Genomic DNA, 15,649 nt, shown 5'->3' on the forward strand with positions numbered 1-15,649 from the left:
GGTCCTCCAGAGCTTGACATGGACTGAAATAGGTTCTGGGACTCATCATGTTGGGTGCCTTTACTGTTTTTATTTAGGAACAGGAGCTCCACAATACATTTGATCTAATATTCTATGACAGGAACAGGAGTCCACAATATGTTTGATCTAATATTCTATGACAGGAACAGGAGTCCAGAATATGTTTGATCTAATATTCTATAAGAGGAACAGGAGCTCCACAATACATTTGATATAATATTCTAAGGCAGGAACTGCAGCTCCACAATAGAACATGAGGTGTCGGTACTGAGCTCCTGCCCAAGTCCAGCACTGCCTACCTCACACCATATATGGTTGTGTGCGTAACTGACTTTGTTTGATCTACTGAGTCAATAAGGGCCTCTGAGTGATCTACTGAGTCAATAAGGGCCTCTGAGTGATCTACTGAGTCAATAAGGGCCTCTGAGTGATCTACTGAATCAATAAGGGCCTCTGAGTGATCTACTGAGTCAATAAGGGCCTCTGAGTGATCTACTGAGTCAATAAGGGCCTCAGTGATCTACTGAATCAATAAGGGCCTCTGAGTGATCTACTGAATCAATAAGGGCCTCTGAGGGATCTACTGAGTCAATAAGGACCTCTGAGTGATCTACTGAGTCAATAAGGACCTCTGAGTGATCTACTGAGTCAATAAGGGCATCTGAGTGATCTACTGAATCTGAGGGATCTGAATTGCCTGATCTACAAGTGTTCTACTGATGGATCTACTGCCTAAGTGATCCATTCACTCTGTGAAATACATTAAATAATGGCTGCTAGGTGACAGCTGTTTACCTGCTCAGAACAGCTACTGTAGCTCTACTGGTTCCTCACAAGAGACTGGTATATTTCATCCATGTAGAATTATCTGAGCTGAAGCAGCAATAACGTGTTGTAGAAGTCGATTTGTCCATCCTAAAATAAAGTTGGAAATCCAATGTTGTAATTGAGTTGTGAAATGGATAATCAAAGACCACTTGTGAATACTATGAAAGGAGAACATGACTGAAGTTCTGATCTCCTCAAGCCCACATTACAGGTTGAAGTTCTGTTCTCCTCAAGTCCACATTACAGGTTGAAGTTCTGTTCTCCTCAAGTCCACATTACAGGTTGAAGTTCTGTTCTCCTCAAGTCCACATTACAGGTTGAAGTTCTGTTCTCCTCAAGTCCACATTACAGGTATCATCGACTCAGTGGGTTTTGTCCAACATGTCTCCAGACCTATCTACTGCCACAGTCGTGCTCTGGACCTAGTTTTGTCCCGTGGAATAAACATTGTGGATCTTAATGTTTATCCTCTTAATCCTGGCCTATCCGACCACCATTTTATTACGTTTGCAATTGCAACAAATAATCTGCTCAGACCCCAACCAAGTATCATCGGACCCCGTGCTATAAATTCTCAGACAACCCAAAGATTCCTAGATGCCCTTCCATACTCCCTCCATCTACCCAAGGAGGTCAGAGTACAACAATTGGTTAACCACCTAACTGAGGAACTTAATTTAAACTTGCGTAATAGATGCCGTCGCACCCCTAAAAACAAAAAACATTTGTCATAAGAAACTAGCTTCCTGGTACACAAATACCTGAGCTCTGAAGCAAGCTTCCAGAAAATTGGAACGGAAATGGGACTAAACCCAACTGGAAGTCTTCCAACTAGCTTGGAAAGACAGAACCGTGCAGTATCGAAGAGCCCTCACTGCTGCTCCATCGTCCTATTTTTCCAACTTAATTGAGGAGAATAAGCTGCTCACGAGTTGGTCCCTGAAGGGTATCGACAACGTTTAAGAACATTGAGGAAAGGTGAAAAACAGTCCCATGTTGAGTTTTCATAGGATTTGTTAACTGAATTCAATCGTTGGTGTACTGCATCAGCAGTCACTAGTTTTGAAGATTTGTGCAACCTGGATGTCCTCGAACAATTTAAAGAATCTGTCCCTGATCGTCTTGCTATAAATGAACATAAAGTACGGACTGCATCTGAAGCTGCTGTTTTGGCAGATGAGTACGTACTGACCCCAAAAGGCAGTTTTGGAGGGTCCAGTATGAGAGACTGGGCACAGAGGTGCAGTTTAAGTGGATTTTGTTCAGCTAATTCCTTTGGTTCTGGTAACGACACATTTCCATCTAGAGCTGAACATGGTTCATGTGGACAGAATGATGTAAGTAAAATCTGTAATTATTGTCAAGGTAAAGGACACTGGAAGAATGAATGTCCTGTTCTTGGTATAAAAAAAAAGGCCAGCACAAATGTAAATCCTGTTGCGCACGCTGGGCCTGTCCCTCATGTTAATCCTGTTGCGCACGCTGGGCCTGTCCCTCATGTTAATCCTGTTGCGCACGCTCAAGAATTGTCCAAACCTTTTAGTACTTATTATTCGTCATTTGTCACAGAGGGTTGTTTCACTATTGGGAAGTGATGTGCCAGTAAAGATTCTGTGAGACACTAGTGCCTCTGAATTGTTTATTTTGGACTCTGTTCTGCCTTTTTCTCTAGAGACAGATACAGGAACCAGTGTCCTGATTTCTAGGGACAGGTTTTAATACATTGTCTGTACTCTTGCACAAAGTCAAAAGGATATCTGACCTAGTGCACGGTGAAGTTTCCCTTGGGGTACATCCTTTTCTGCCCGTTGACGGTGTTCATGTGATTTTGATAACAATTTAGCCGGTAGTCGTGTTTGGCGTGATGTATCTGCTCTGGTGGTTTCTCATACCCCATTCCATGTAGGGATCATCAATGAAAACGTATAGAGATTCCCAGAGGTATTCTTTGCATGTGCTGTGACTCGTGCTGTGAGCCGTGCAGACATTACGGTCAAAACTGAACTGACACAACACATAGCCGAACAGTTTGATAATCCATTAAATGATTTACCTTTGCCTATATCCTGTCGTGATCTTGTGATGGAGCAGTCCACTGATCCTACCTTAAAATGTTTATTTGATCAAGTACTTCCAGCTGAAGAGTTAAGGAGTGCTGTCCAGGGTTACTACATTCAAGATTAGTTGTTGGTGAGGAAATGGACACCTCACAGCAAAAGTTGTGGGTGATGCTATTCTTCAGATTGCAGTGTCATGTCTTTACTATGGATTAAATGATATGACATGCTATTTTATAAAATCTATTCTCTGTAATTAATATCACCTGATTAAAGTAATCATGTAAATGTAATTATATCAATAGCAGTCGATTATTAATCATCACCTTATTCAGTCTCATCTGAACGTCGTAAAATTCTTGGTTATCTTCAGGAACCCTGGCTAACAAGTTGAATCAGCAATACAACATTTGGTTAAATTATTTATTTACTAAATACCTAAATCACACAGAATTACATATACACAGGATGGATCATACATTGATTACTAATTATGTCATAAAAGAAAACGTCCCTAGAGGACAAAACCGATATGATGACTGGTTACACAAAGAAAGGGGGTTGGGTTTGAATGAAAGTTGAATGAAAGACCAGGAAGACTGAGGAACAAAAGGATTGGGTCTCTATCGGGCCTTGAGAAGCTATGCTATCGTAAATACAGAATCTTATGCATTCTAAATAACCGCCCATTTAGAAAAGGAAAATGCAAGAAATATATTTACTCTGCGTTTCGATTGATGGGTCGAAGATGGAAGGTTGGGTTTCCCTTGTGTCACGCCCTGGTCTTTATATTTTGTGTTTTCTTTATTATTTTGGTCAGGCCAGGGTGTGACATGGGTTTATTTATGTGGTGTGTTTTGTCTTGGGGTTTTCGCAGGTATCGGGATTGTGGTTTAGTGGGGTTCTCTAGCAAAGTCTATGGCTGTCACCTCCACGTTGAAATTCGCCCTTATAAACATATGGACATCCGTCATCGGGAACACAATGTTAATTTTGTTAGGTTGTAGTTGTTCAACCATTCACAACCAGAGCTCACACTGAGGTTGGCTCAGAGATCACCGTGAATTAGGTCAAGGGGCTCTTATAGAAATATAGGAAAGGGGTAGGTTCATAATTTCCAGCATATTTTACTTATGAAAACAATCCTCTCATTTTAAAAACTAAAATTACATTTAATTTTTTCACAAAAAGTTTCATATTTAAACATTTCAATTGCACAACAATTGCATGTGAATCTGAACTACAATGTGTAGACATTCCAAGATACAGTTTATGTCGTCCTATCATCAGTAATAATGTCTCAGACGACAACCGATCTGAAATCATATTCTATTCTTGAAGTACTGACGGATACTTTCAACTGGTTGGATTACCGAAATGTTGTTCCGTTCCCAACCTTTTGATGTTACCATACTCTCTCTGTTAACAAAGAGCTTTCCAAGAGTCCATTCTGTAGAGTAGAGATAGAAAAGAGGTATTTATGGGGGGGGGGGGGGCATAAACCTCACCAACGGGGCAACATCATGACAGTGGTTACTTCTAAGCTTCAAGATCTAGTTTTGAAAACATCTCATGACGTTTCTGGGATCTTAGAGGTTAGTAAAAGCTATGATCGAATTTTGCGCAATTTTTATTGGCCTCGTTTAAAGACATTTCCGCTTACATCAAAACATTCCATGTTTGTCAGCTGACTGGGAGGCCTAATCAGATGTTAAGACCAGTCCCGCTACAACCTATTACTGTTACAGGCCAGCCATTTGAGCATTTGCTTTTTGATTGTGTTGGACCTTTACCCCGTTCTAAAGCGGGTAGCACCTACATATTATCTGTGATGTGTCAGGCTACGAGATCCTGCAGCCGATCCACTTCGCAACATTACCACTAAGTCTGTTTGTGAAGGCTTTGTCACAGTGCATCTACATTTTAAGAATACCTAAGGTGATTCAGAGCGATCAGGGTTCCAACTTCACTTTGCACATATTTGCACAAGTCTTGCGGCAATTGCATATAAAACCTAATCAGGCCAGTGATTATCATGCGCACAGTCCAGGGGCCCTTGAGCATTTTCATCAGACTTTTGAAGTTGAAGTTTGTCTTCTGAATTGGCTAAATCTAAATCAAACTGACGTAGTTAGTACTGTTCTTTTGGTGGAATCCGTTGATCTGAGATCAGCCGCTCCAACTTCACATACAGTGGCAGAATGATGAAGAGGGGGTGCCGGGCCCTGATGATAATTTGCAGGGTAGGTTGATGAATTCAGAGTCCCTTGGAGAGTTTGTTGGATTGTCAAGTTAACTGATTTGATCACTGATTTTCAGTCTTTGTTTGCTGACACACCTTCTCGTACACATTTGGCAGTGCACAATATTGATGTTGGGGATGCTGTCCCTATTAAACGCTTGTATCGGGTCTCATTGGAGAAGCTACTTCACTTGGACTCAGAGATGAAGTACATGCTAGTTAATGATATCGGTGTACCATCATTCTCCAGTTGGGCCTCTCTGTGTCTCTTGGTGAGCAAGCCACATGGTTCTCTTAGGTTTTTCACTGACTACCGGAAGGCTAATAGTGTGACAACCTGCCTGTTACTCACTCCCACGGATGGAAGATTGTGTTGACCAGGTTGGTACTGCCCGGTTTGTCAGCCAGTTTGATTTACTGAAGGGTTACTGGCAGGTGCCAATTGTTAACAAGAGATAGTGAAATATGTGCTTTTATTCATCCTTTCAGGTCTTTTCTCCTATACGGTCAGGGGTTTAGGCCTTCGCAACGCTCCTGCTACGTTTCAGCGTCTTATGGATAGGGTGATCTCTGGCCTTGAAGGCTGTGCTGTTTATCTAGATGTGGTTGTTTATTGTGACACTTGGGAGCGACATCGTTTGCCCGAGGCCTGTCTCACTGTGAACTTAGCCAAATGTGAGTTTGTCCAGGCAAGTGACCTACCTCGGCAGAGTGGTCGAGCAAGGTCTTGTTCTTCCGGTGCTAAAGTTATTTATTATTATTATAATTAATAATATAATAATAATTATAATTATATTATATATATTATAAATATTATTATTATTATTATCTGTTTCCACCTCCCACCACCAAGAAGGAGCTACAAGGCTTCCTGGTTATAGTTGGGTATTATCGGGGGTTTTGCTGCAACTTCTCCACGGTTGTAGCACCTCTGACTAATCTGTAGAAGAAGAGGGCATCTGGTCTTCCTGCTGTCAGAGCGCTTTTGAAAATGTGAAACTGCTTCTTAGCTCTGACCCTGTGTTGGCTGCCCCACGATTGGAACAGCCTTTCAGCCTACATGTGGATGCCAGTAATGTGGGGGCAGGTGATGTGTTGCTTCAAGCAGATGGAGGTGTTGAACATCCAGTTAGCTATTTCTCCCAAAAGTTTAACAGCTATCAGTTGAATTATTCAGTGGGGGAGAAAGAGGCCCTTGCCTTAAGGTACAGTATATGTGGGGTCAGGTGTGGTCCCTATTGTGGTTTACATTGACCACAACCCCCTTACTTTCCTGCACAGCATGCTTTGCCCAAATGGCAGGATTATACGCTAGTGTTTGTTCCTGCAGGCGTTTGGATGTAAAAGGTGTGGATAATGTGGTTCGTTCCATTTGGATGTACGACCTGTAAAAGGTGTGGATAATGTGGTTTGTTCCATTTGGATGTACGACCTGTAAAAGGTGTGGATAATGTGGTTCGTTCCATTTGGATGTACGACCTGTAAAAGGTGTGGATAATGTGGTTCGTTCCATTTGGATGTACGACCTGTAAAAGGTGTGGATAATGTGGTTGCTGTTGTGCTTTCCTGTGCACCGATTTAGTCGTTCTTCAGACTCCTTTGTTGCGTTGGTTTCTTTTCGGTTGGTGGTCTGTACAGGGTTTATTTTGTCCTTCCTGTCGCTCTGGCTTCTGCTGCTCTCCTGTTGCTCGGTCTCCATTTCTTTCTCTTAAATTGTTGCTTCCAGGTACCGTGGTTGCTGAGGTTGGTTGGGGTCAGGTGATTTGGTTGGGTTGGTATCATGGGCATACGGTGGGCCTCTTACCTTTATTAGTTATGATTTTGGATCAGTTGTATTTGTGTGGTTGTGGATTTTGTTTTCGGGTCCTTGTTAGTTCACGATTTTTATGGGAGGGGGTGTTACACCTCCCTGCCACCTCCTGTGTTTGTGCTTCTATTTGCAGATTGGGGATAGGTGGAGCAGATTTGGGTCGTTAAGGTGACAAGTTGCACCTGGGTTTGGGATCAGCTAGGAGATAAAAGGTCCTGGTGCCCAGTCCCCTCTCTCTCTCTGTCTGTCTGTCTGTCTGTCTGTCTGTCTGTCTGTCTGTCTGTGTCTCTCTGTCTGTCTGTCTGTCTGTCTGTCTGTCTGTCTGTCTGTCTGTCTCCACAAGCTGGTGGATTATATTTTTTGATTAGGTGAACACCCTTCAACACTTACACACATTTTAACTTCATCCACACATCTCTATTACACCCTTCACAAGCCTACTGTCACACTTCACAGGTTAGTTTTCCTTTGGTTAGTTATTTAATAAATATTTGTGTTACTCTTTAACTGCCAACGTGTGCACTTCCTTGTTTGTCACCATCTAATAGCCAGGTTGTGACATTTCCAAAATGTTTGGCAACTGAACATGGCCCTGAAACTTAATAAACAATGATCTTGATATGAATTTTGATGATTCCTTAAATGCAAAACAGAAGCAGCCTTAGTGTGAATGTTCTATAATATATACAACACCATGTAAAAACACAACAAAGATCATGGTGCTGTTCCTGTCTGACTAGATGGTCATGGTGCTGTTCCTGTCTGACTAGATGATCATGGTGCTGTTCCTGTCTGACTAGATGATCATGGTGCTGTTCCTGTCTGACTAGATGATCATGGTGCTGGTCCTGTCTGACTAGATGGTCATGGTGCTGGTCTTGTCTGACTAGATGATCATGGTGCTGTTCCTGTCTGACTAGATGGTCATGGTGCTGTTCCTGTCTGACTAGATGGTCATGGTGCTGTTCCTGTCTGACTAGATGATCATGGTGCTGTTCCTGTCTGACTAGATGATCATGGTGCTGGTCTTGTCTGACTAGATGATCATGGTGCTGGTCCTGTCTGACTAGATGGTCATGGTGCTGGTCCTGTCTGACTAGATGGTCATGGTGCTGGTCCTGTCTGACTAGATGGTCATGGTGCAGGTCCTGTCTGACTAGATGGTCATGGTGCTGGTCCTGTCTGACTAGATGATCATGGTGCTGGTCCTGTCTGACTAGATGGTCATGGTGCTGGTCCTGTCTGACTAGATGATCATGGTGCTGGTCCTGTCTGACTAGATGATCATGGTGCTGTTCCTGTCTGACTAGATGGTCATGGTGCTGGTCCTGTCTGACTAGATGATCATGGTGCTGGTCCTGTCTGACTAGATGATCATGGTGCTGGTCCTTTCTGACGAGATGATCATGGTGCTGGTCCTGTCTGACTAGATGATCGTGGTGCTGGTCCTGTCTGACAGGACTGCTGGTCCTGTCATGAGAAGCTGTAGGATGGAACACCACCTACATAGATCATAGAAGCTGTAGGATGGAACACCACCTACATAAATCATAGATGCTGTAGGATGGAACACCACCTACATAGATCATAGAAGCTGTGTAATATAGCATGAACACCTCCAATAAGAGATCAGACATGAGATCATTATGTAGGAAGGAACACCACCTACATAGATCATAGAAGCTGTAGGATGGAACACCACCTACATAGATCATAGATGCTGTAGGATGGAACACCACCTACATAGATCATAGAAGCTGTAGGATGGAACACCACCTACATAGATCATAGAAGCTGCAGGATGTAACACCACCTACATAGATCATAGAAGCTGTAGGAAGGAACACCACCTACATAGATCATAGAAGCTGTAGGTTGGAACACCACCTCCAATAAGAGATCAGACATGAGATCCTTATGTAGGATGGAACACCACCTCCAATAAGACATCAGACATGAGATCATTATGTAGGATGGAACACCACCTCCAATAAGACATCAGACATGAGATCATTATGTAGGATGGAACACCACCTCCAATAAGAGATCAGACATGAGATCCTTATGTAGGATGGAACACCACCTCCAATAAGACATCAGACATGAGATCATTATGTAGGATGGAACACCACCTCCAATAAGACATCAGACATGAGATCATTATGTAGGATGGATGCAAGTCAAGTACCATAAAGTTCTGTTTTTTCTTGTAACATGTCATTATACTTCATAACTTTACATAATAACTAGCGTTAACTTTGGTCCTCTTGTGTTCCAAAAGGGGACACAGGCCAGGGGTTGGGGGGGGGGGGGGCCCACAGGGGCGTCCAGGGAAGGGGGGGGCAGAGGGCCAGGGTTGGGGTCTTAGTCCAGTTCGACGTCGATGTCCTCAGAGCTGCCGTGCTTAGTGATAAGCCTCCATCTGTTGATGTGGTGGTTTCCTTTCTTCTTCTGATGACAGTCAGGCCCCTCCTCCTCCAGCTTCTGTCTCTTGTATTTAGTCCTCCTGTTCTGGAACCACACCTTCACCTGGGGGGAAGACGGGGACATTAGAGACATCTATATTCTGGACCACACCTTCACCTGGGGAGGAAGACAGGGACATTAGAGACATCTATATTCTGGACCACACCTTCACCTGGGGAGGAAGACAGGGACATTAGAGACATCTATATTCTGGACCACACCTTCACCTGGGGAGGAAGACAGGGACATTAGAGACATCTATATTCTGGACCACACCTTCACCTGGGGAGGAAGACAGGGACATTAGAGACATCTATATTCTGGACCACACCTTCACCTGGGGAGGAAGACAGGGACATTAGAGACATCTATATTCTGGACCACACCTTCACCTGGGGAGGAAGACATGGACATTAGAGACATCTATATTCTGGACCACACCTTCACCTGGGGAGGAAGACAGGGACATTAGAGACATCTATATTCTGGACCACACCTTCACCTGGGGAGGAAGACAGGGACATTAGAGACATCTATATTCTGGACCACACCTTCACCTGGGGAGGAAGACAGAGAATGTTGTATTTTATTGGAGGGTTATACAAGCCCCTCTATGCCTATATAACTCTAACCTGGATACTCAATTTCAGAATTGTTTCTTGTGAAATGTACACAAAAAATGTATAATACTAAAAAACAATCATAGCATGACGACTGCAACAACAAGCCTCTCAGACTGTACACAGAGCTGGTTGAATGGTTTTCCTACTCTCAACACCAATACTGTAGGCTGCATATTAGAATTGAATCAATGTAATTATGTTTGGTCATGCTCTCGCAGCGATTCTGAAGTATTAGTTGTCATTACAAGCAGGTGTATTTACACATGGTCTGCCACTGCGAGGATGATCAGCTGTCCGTCCTGTCTCCCTGTAGCGCTGTCTTAGGCATCTCACAGTACGGACATTGCAATTTATTGCCCTGGCCACATCTGCAGTCCTCATGCCTCCTTGCAGCATGCCTAAGGCACGTTCACTCAGATGAGCAGGGACCCTGGGCATCTTTCTTTTGGTGTTTTTCAGAGTCAGTAGAAAGACCCCTTTACTGTCCTAAGTTTTCATAACTGTGACCTGAATTGCCTACCGTCTGTAAGCTGTTAATGTCTTAATGACCGTTCCACAGGTGCATGTTCATTAAATGTTCATGGTTCATTGAACAAGCATGGGAAACCGTGTTTAAACTCTTTACAATGAAGATCTGTGAAGTTATTTGGATTTTTACGAATTATCTTTGAAAGACAGGGTCCTGAAAAAGGGATGTTTATTTTTTGCTGAGCTTAAAATAAAAACTATTGTTCCAATGAAAACGCATCAGAAATAGAAATCACAGGCTTACAAGTCCTTTTCCCTTCTGGGAAGATTAGAATAAAAACTATTGTTCCAATGAAAACGCATCAGAAATAGAAATCACAGGCTTACAAGTCCTTTTTCCTTCCTCTTTTACCTGATTATGATTTAGTCAAATGATTCACTGAGCTTGACAATAAATTGTAATAGTCCAATTTTCTATCATAGGCCCTTTCGCTAACAGCTGGCTAATTTCAACATAAACATATGTGTCAATATTTGTCCTACTTAGGCTTGCAAGAAAAAGCTAATGATTTTCAGTAGACCTAATAATGAATATGCCTAATGTTTTTCAGTAGACCTAATAATGAATATGCCTAATGTTTTCAATAGCCTAATAATAGGCTATTGACTCGTATTTTGAAAAAACATACAATCATATGCTTTAGTTACAGCACGTTTAATTAAAAGTTCTTCAAGATATTATTATAATATTATAAATAATTTATTATTTACTTCAATTAAAAGCAGTCTTCCTGACATGAATTTATCAACTCCGAATGAGTTTGGGCTGGAATTGATTAAATTAATTTATATAGGCCTATTCCTGAACTGTGTGCCATATATATATATATTTCATATAGGGTATTTTAGTAGCGTTTCTCACCTGTGTTTCAGACAGACTGAGACTGTTGGCCAGCTGTTTCCTCTCGGCTCCTACAATGTAATGATTATTCTCGAACGCCCGCTCAAGCCGCAGGAGCTGCGACGGGGAGAAGGCGGTGCGGATGCGCTTGGGTTTTCGGGCGAATGGGCGGTGGAGTAGCAGGCTTTCTTGGGAAACATCGTTTCCTGGGGGCAGAGAGAGAGAGGGTTTCCACTAGTTACCACATCCACAAAGTCAAAATTGGCTATATCGTTTATGACTTTGTGGCTGTGGTAACTAGTGATGACCGAGACGGAGAGAGAGGGAGAATCACACTGCGGTTTAGATTGAGTGAGTTTGGTGTTTAGCATCATTTTTAATGCTCTTAATGTTGAATGTAATTACCTGTACATCGTTACAACACTGTATATATACATAACATGACATTTGTAATGTCTTTATTATTTTGGAACTTCTGTGAGTTTACTGTTAATTTCTATTGTTTATTTCACTTTTGTATATTACCTCACTTGCTTTGGCAATGTTAGCATGTGTTTCCCATGCCAATAAAACCCCTTGAATTGAATTGAATTGATTGAAGCAATTGGAACACAGATCAACCAACACCAGGAGCGTTTTGCTGTGCAAAGAGGTGGAAAAGAACACAGCACCAGGCAGAGAGGGATCTTAGACTAATTCAAATGATTATTTTCCTTTTTGGTTTGAGGCTAGTTTATAAACTCGTTATGTAGTTTGAAGTAGTCTATGAATACTTTATACAACTCTTCTGCATGTGCTGAGTCCATGTCGACGTAGGGATCAATTTAAACTGTCAATTTGATATCGTTCCAAATAAGACTGTGTGACAATTATTTTAATAATTTAACAATATTATTAGTCTACTTTATATTGAGAATAATGACATTAATCTTTCACCATAAATGAAAATTAGGCCAATACGTTAAATTATTATAAACATATTAAATTAATCGTGTCTACTGATGCATACAAACCATATAGTCTATTTAAAAGTGTTTACAACCTAAAAAAAATGGCTAGATTCTGAAACAAAATTCTGGTTTGAACGTTTGGGAAGAAAATAATTACGATTTTCGCACTCACTCAGATAAGATAGTGGTTTGGTTTGGATAAATTCGCAGTGGGATTGATCGCGTAACAAATACAGTATTTCCTCTACAGACTGCCTGTGGCCCGGTGTGTGCCGGGGAAACCTTTCCAGCCGTGGGGAAATAGACTGGTTAGGTTTGCGCTCCATTAATCTGGACCCTAGTAGCCTAAACTTTGAATACAAAACGACAGACTCCTACATATTCTATCATAGCCTAATCACATTTAATTGTATTAGGCTATAATACATGTATAATGGTATACAAATACACTGATATCAACAGTATAATGCAAACTGAAGTTTCTGACACGCCTTCACATTTTCCAAATGGAGTGATTTTGATGTTTAGCATATATATTTTTTAATGCTCTTAATTTTGAATGTAATTAATTAGCTGTCACCTTAATGAAATATGTGCTCTGCTATGACTGGTATTTGATGCACCACAAGTGCACGCCAAACGTGTGCCAACACGAGGTAACAGGAGATGAGACGGCCAATGACACAATTTACCTTCACTTTGTCATGTCGAGCTCCATATTATTACCCATCAGCAATTTGATGTGTTCTGCAGACTGAACAGATATTTCTCGTTTCGTTTTTAAAGTCGGATTGCATTATAAAGCAGAGCGAAAGGCGCTTTAGTACCATGTAGGCAACGTTAGGAGCATACAGTGCATTCAGAAAGTATACAGACCCCTGGACTTTTCCCACATTTTGTTACATTTACAAGCCTTATTCTGAAACAGATTAAATCAGGGTTTTTTCCTGATCAATCTACACACAATATCCCATAATGACAAACATTTCTCAAAACGTTTTTTGCTTTGTCATTATGTGGGCTGCATTATGGGATATTGTGTGTAGATTGCCGAGGGAAAAAATAATATTTCATACATTTTTAGAATAAGGCTGTAATGTAACAAAAATGTTGAAAAAGTCAAGGGGTCTGAATATTTTCCGAGGGCTCTGTATGTACTGCCCCAACATCTGCATTGAATAGAACTTGTAAGAGTATACAGCCTACATAGCCTCGCTGAAGGCCATTTAACAGTATACATATTCATTAAAATGTCACAACCTCATCGTTCCATACCTCTTATTTCTCCTGTTGTAACCGTTTATGTGTTCATTTGTTGCTAGTATGACAATATAGGCTGAAATGGCCCAAGGCAGGGAGTTCAACTGGCAACATAAACATCCCCACTATCTGATTGACGCTTTTCCCTTTACCAAAGTGTAGCCAAGGAACGGATGGAACGTGGAAATGTTTTCCATAAGCACTCTATCTCATATCCAATCTAGTGGAAATGTTTTCGATAAGTACTCTATCTCATATCCAATCTGGTGTAAATGTTTTCGATAAGCACTCTATCTCATACCCACTCTAGTGGAAATGTTTTCCATAAGTACTCTATCTCATACCCACTCTAGTGGAAATGTTTTCCATAAGTACTCTATCTCATACCCACTCTAGTGGAAATGTTTTCCATAAGTACTCTATCTCATATCCAATCTGGTGTAAATGTTTTCGACAAGTACTCTATCTCATACCCACTCTAGGTATTGTTTATGTTCACCTGTGGCTGAAAAAGGTGAGTTATAGAGGCTATGCATCGTAGTCCCATTTCACCACAATAATTTTCTAATAAAGCCAAACATTAACTGATGATTAACATACATGAAAATGAATGATTAATCCCGCCATTATTGCAACCTAATTGTTGTCAATCATTAGTCTGTTAAATTGACATCTCTGCAGTGTAGGTCCCAGTTTAGTCCTTATTGTCAAAAGTACAAGCAAACCAGCCAGAGGCATTCATTTATCCATTAACCTGGAAGTTGATTTGCTTGACATTAGCTATAATTATTGATAGGCCTAAGTATTAAGACTGAGAAATTATTCAATTTAATTTTCAACACACACACACACGCACGCACGCACGCACTCACTCACTCACTCACTCACTCACACACTCACTCACACACTCACTCACACACTCACACACGCACACACACACACACACTATCTCTCTCTTTCCAATCCTTTACCTTGAAATCTGTATCCGAATAACCTGTTTCGTAAATCCCATGGGTAGAAGTTGAGAGGGTCTCGGTGTTGCGTCCCAAAGAAGTGTGAAGGGTGTTGTAGGTGGCCCCCTCCTAGCTGGTGGGGGTTCATGGTCAGCCCGGGGTGGTTGACCGACTCAGGGAACACCAGCTCCGGGTTCTGACACAGAGACCTGCCGGTGGGACTCTGGTACCCGTTCATGAAAGCGTCAGTGGAGTTTGAATAAGTCAGGGCCGTCGGTCGGATGGGATCTTCCGTGGTTTGAGAGTTTTCTTTGGCCACCAATGATTCTATCATAAAACAACGTTTACTCACCGACGAAAACATCTTCCTCACTTCAGGTAGTGAAATCCAGAAATCCAGTCAAAATGGTTCCCTCAAAAAGTCATAGTGAGCATCAACGGTTACGGTAGAGCCCCCGGACCGACCTTCTGAGCGGGAACCTCGAGCACCTCCGGTTATGGAGGTGAAATCCATGCACGCGCACCGGGCGGACACGAGGACAAATCAACCTTCTGGAACCGAGAGGACTGAGATGTGTGCAAGCGCAGCAATGGTATTCTAGATTGCGCTGATTGGTAAGAGTACACCTGTCAATGAGTTCTCTCATGTACCCGGGGTGTGGATTTAGCAGAAGCAGGAATAGAGTTATAGACGTCGTGCAGAAAATCATATAGCAACAATAGCTTCATATGAAACCAAATAGCCTAGTCGTGTTTCCTCGGCAGATTTTTTGGCTCATTCTGCAAATATAACACCAGTTGAATATACACTCACATTTCTTGTCCTGAATATAGCCTATCACACCAAATTAATGTATAATGAAACCAGTGTTGTTTAGCCTACACGTTTGAGGATGACAATACTTTATCCATTAAAGCGTAGCCTATAATATCAATAATATGCTTATAACAAATATTTCAAAGCCTCAATGTCTTAGTGTCTAGGTTTCCTCCTGTCTCCTCAGACCTCTAGGTTTCCTCCTGTCTCCTCAGACCTCTAGGTTTCCTCCTGTCTCCTCAGACCTCTAGGT

General features: G+C 41.8%; 1 protein-coding gene across 1 annotated transcript; it reads right to left on the reverse strand.

Annotated features, from left to right (window-relative positions):
* Positions 1-9,322: 9,322 nt before the first annotated feature.
* Positions 9,323-14,943, reverse strand: LOC139374552 (homeobox protein EMX1-like). The gene is made up of 3 exons (XM_071115545.1): positions 14,598-14,943; positions 11,438-11,622; positions 9,323-9,487 (listed from the first exon to the last, which is right to left on the reverse strand). The coding sequence occupies exons 1-3, from the start codon at positions 14,941-14,943 to the stop codon at positions 9,323-9,325; spliced, it is 696 nt and encodes a 231-aa protein (XP_070971646.1).
* Positions 14,944-15,649: the final 706 nt, after the last annotated feature.

Source organism: Oncorhynchus clarkii, chromosome 19 (assembly GCF_045791955.1).
Source record: "Oncorhynchus clarkii lewisi isolate Uvic-CL-2024 chromosome 19, UVic_Ocla_1.0, whole genome shotgun sequence".
Classification (NCBI taxonomy): domain Eukaryota; kingdom Metazoa; phylum Chordata; class Actinopteri; order Salmoniformes; family Salmonidae; genus Oncorhynchus; species Oncorhynchus clarkii.

Excerpts from the sequence above, each read along its gene's own strand:
- LOC139374552 (XM_071115545.1), bottom strand. The coding sequence starts at position 14,943 with ATGTTTTCGTCGGTGAGTAAACGTTGTTTTATGATAGAATCATTGGTG. Across the intron at positions 11,623-14,597 it reads ATTCGGATACAGATTTCAAG|GAAACGATGTTTCCCAAGAA; the intron begins GTAAAGGATTGG and ends CTCTGCCCCCAG. Across the intron at positions 9,488-11,437 it reads TCAGTCTGTCTGAAACACAG|GTGAAGGTGTGGTTCCAGAA; the intron begins GTGAGAAACGCT and ends TCTTCCCCCCAG.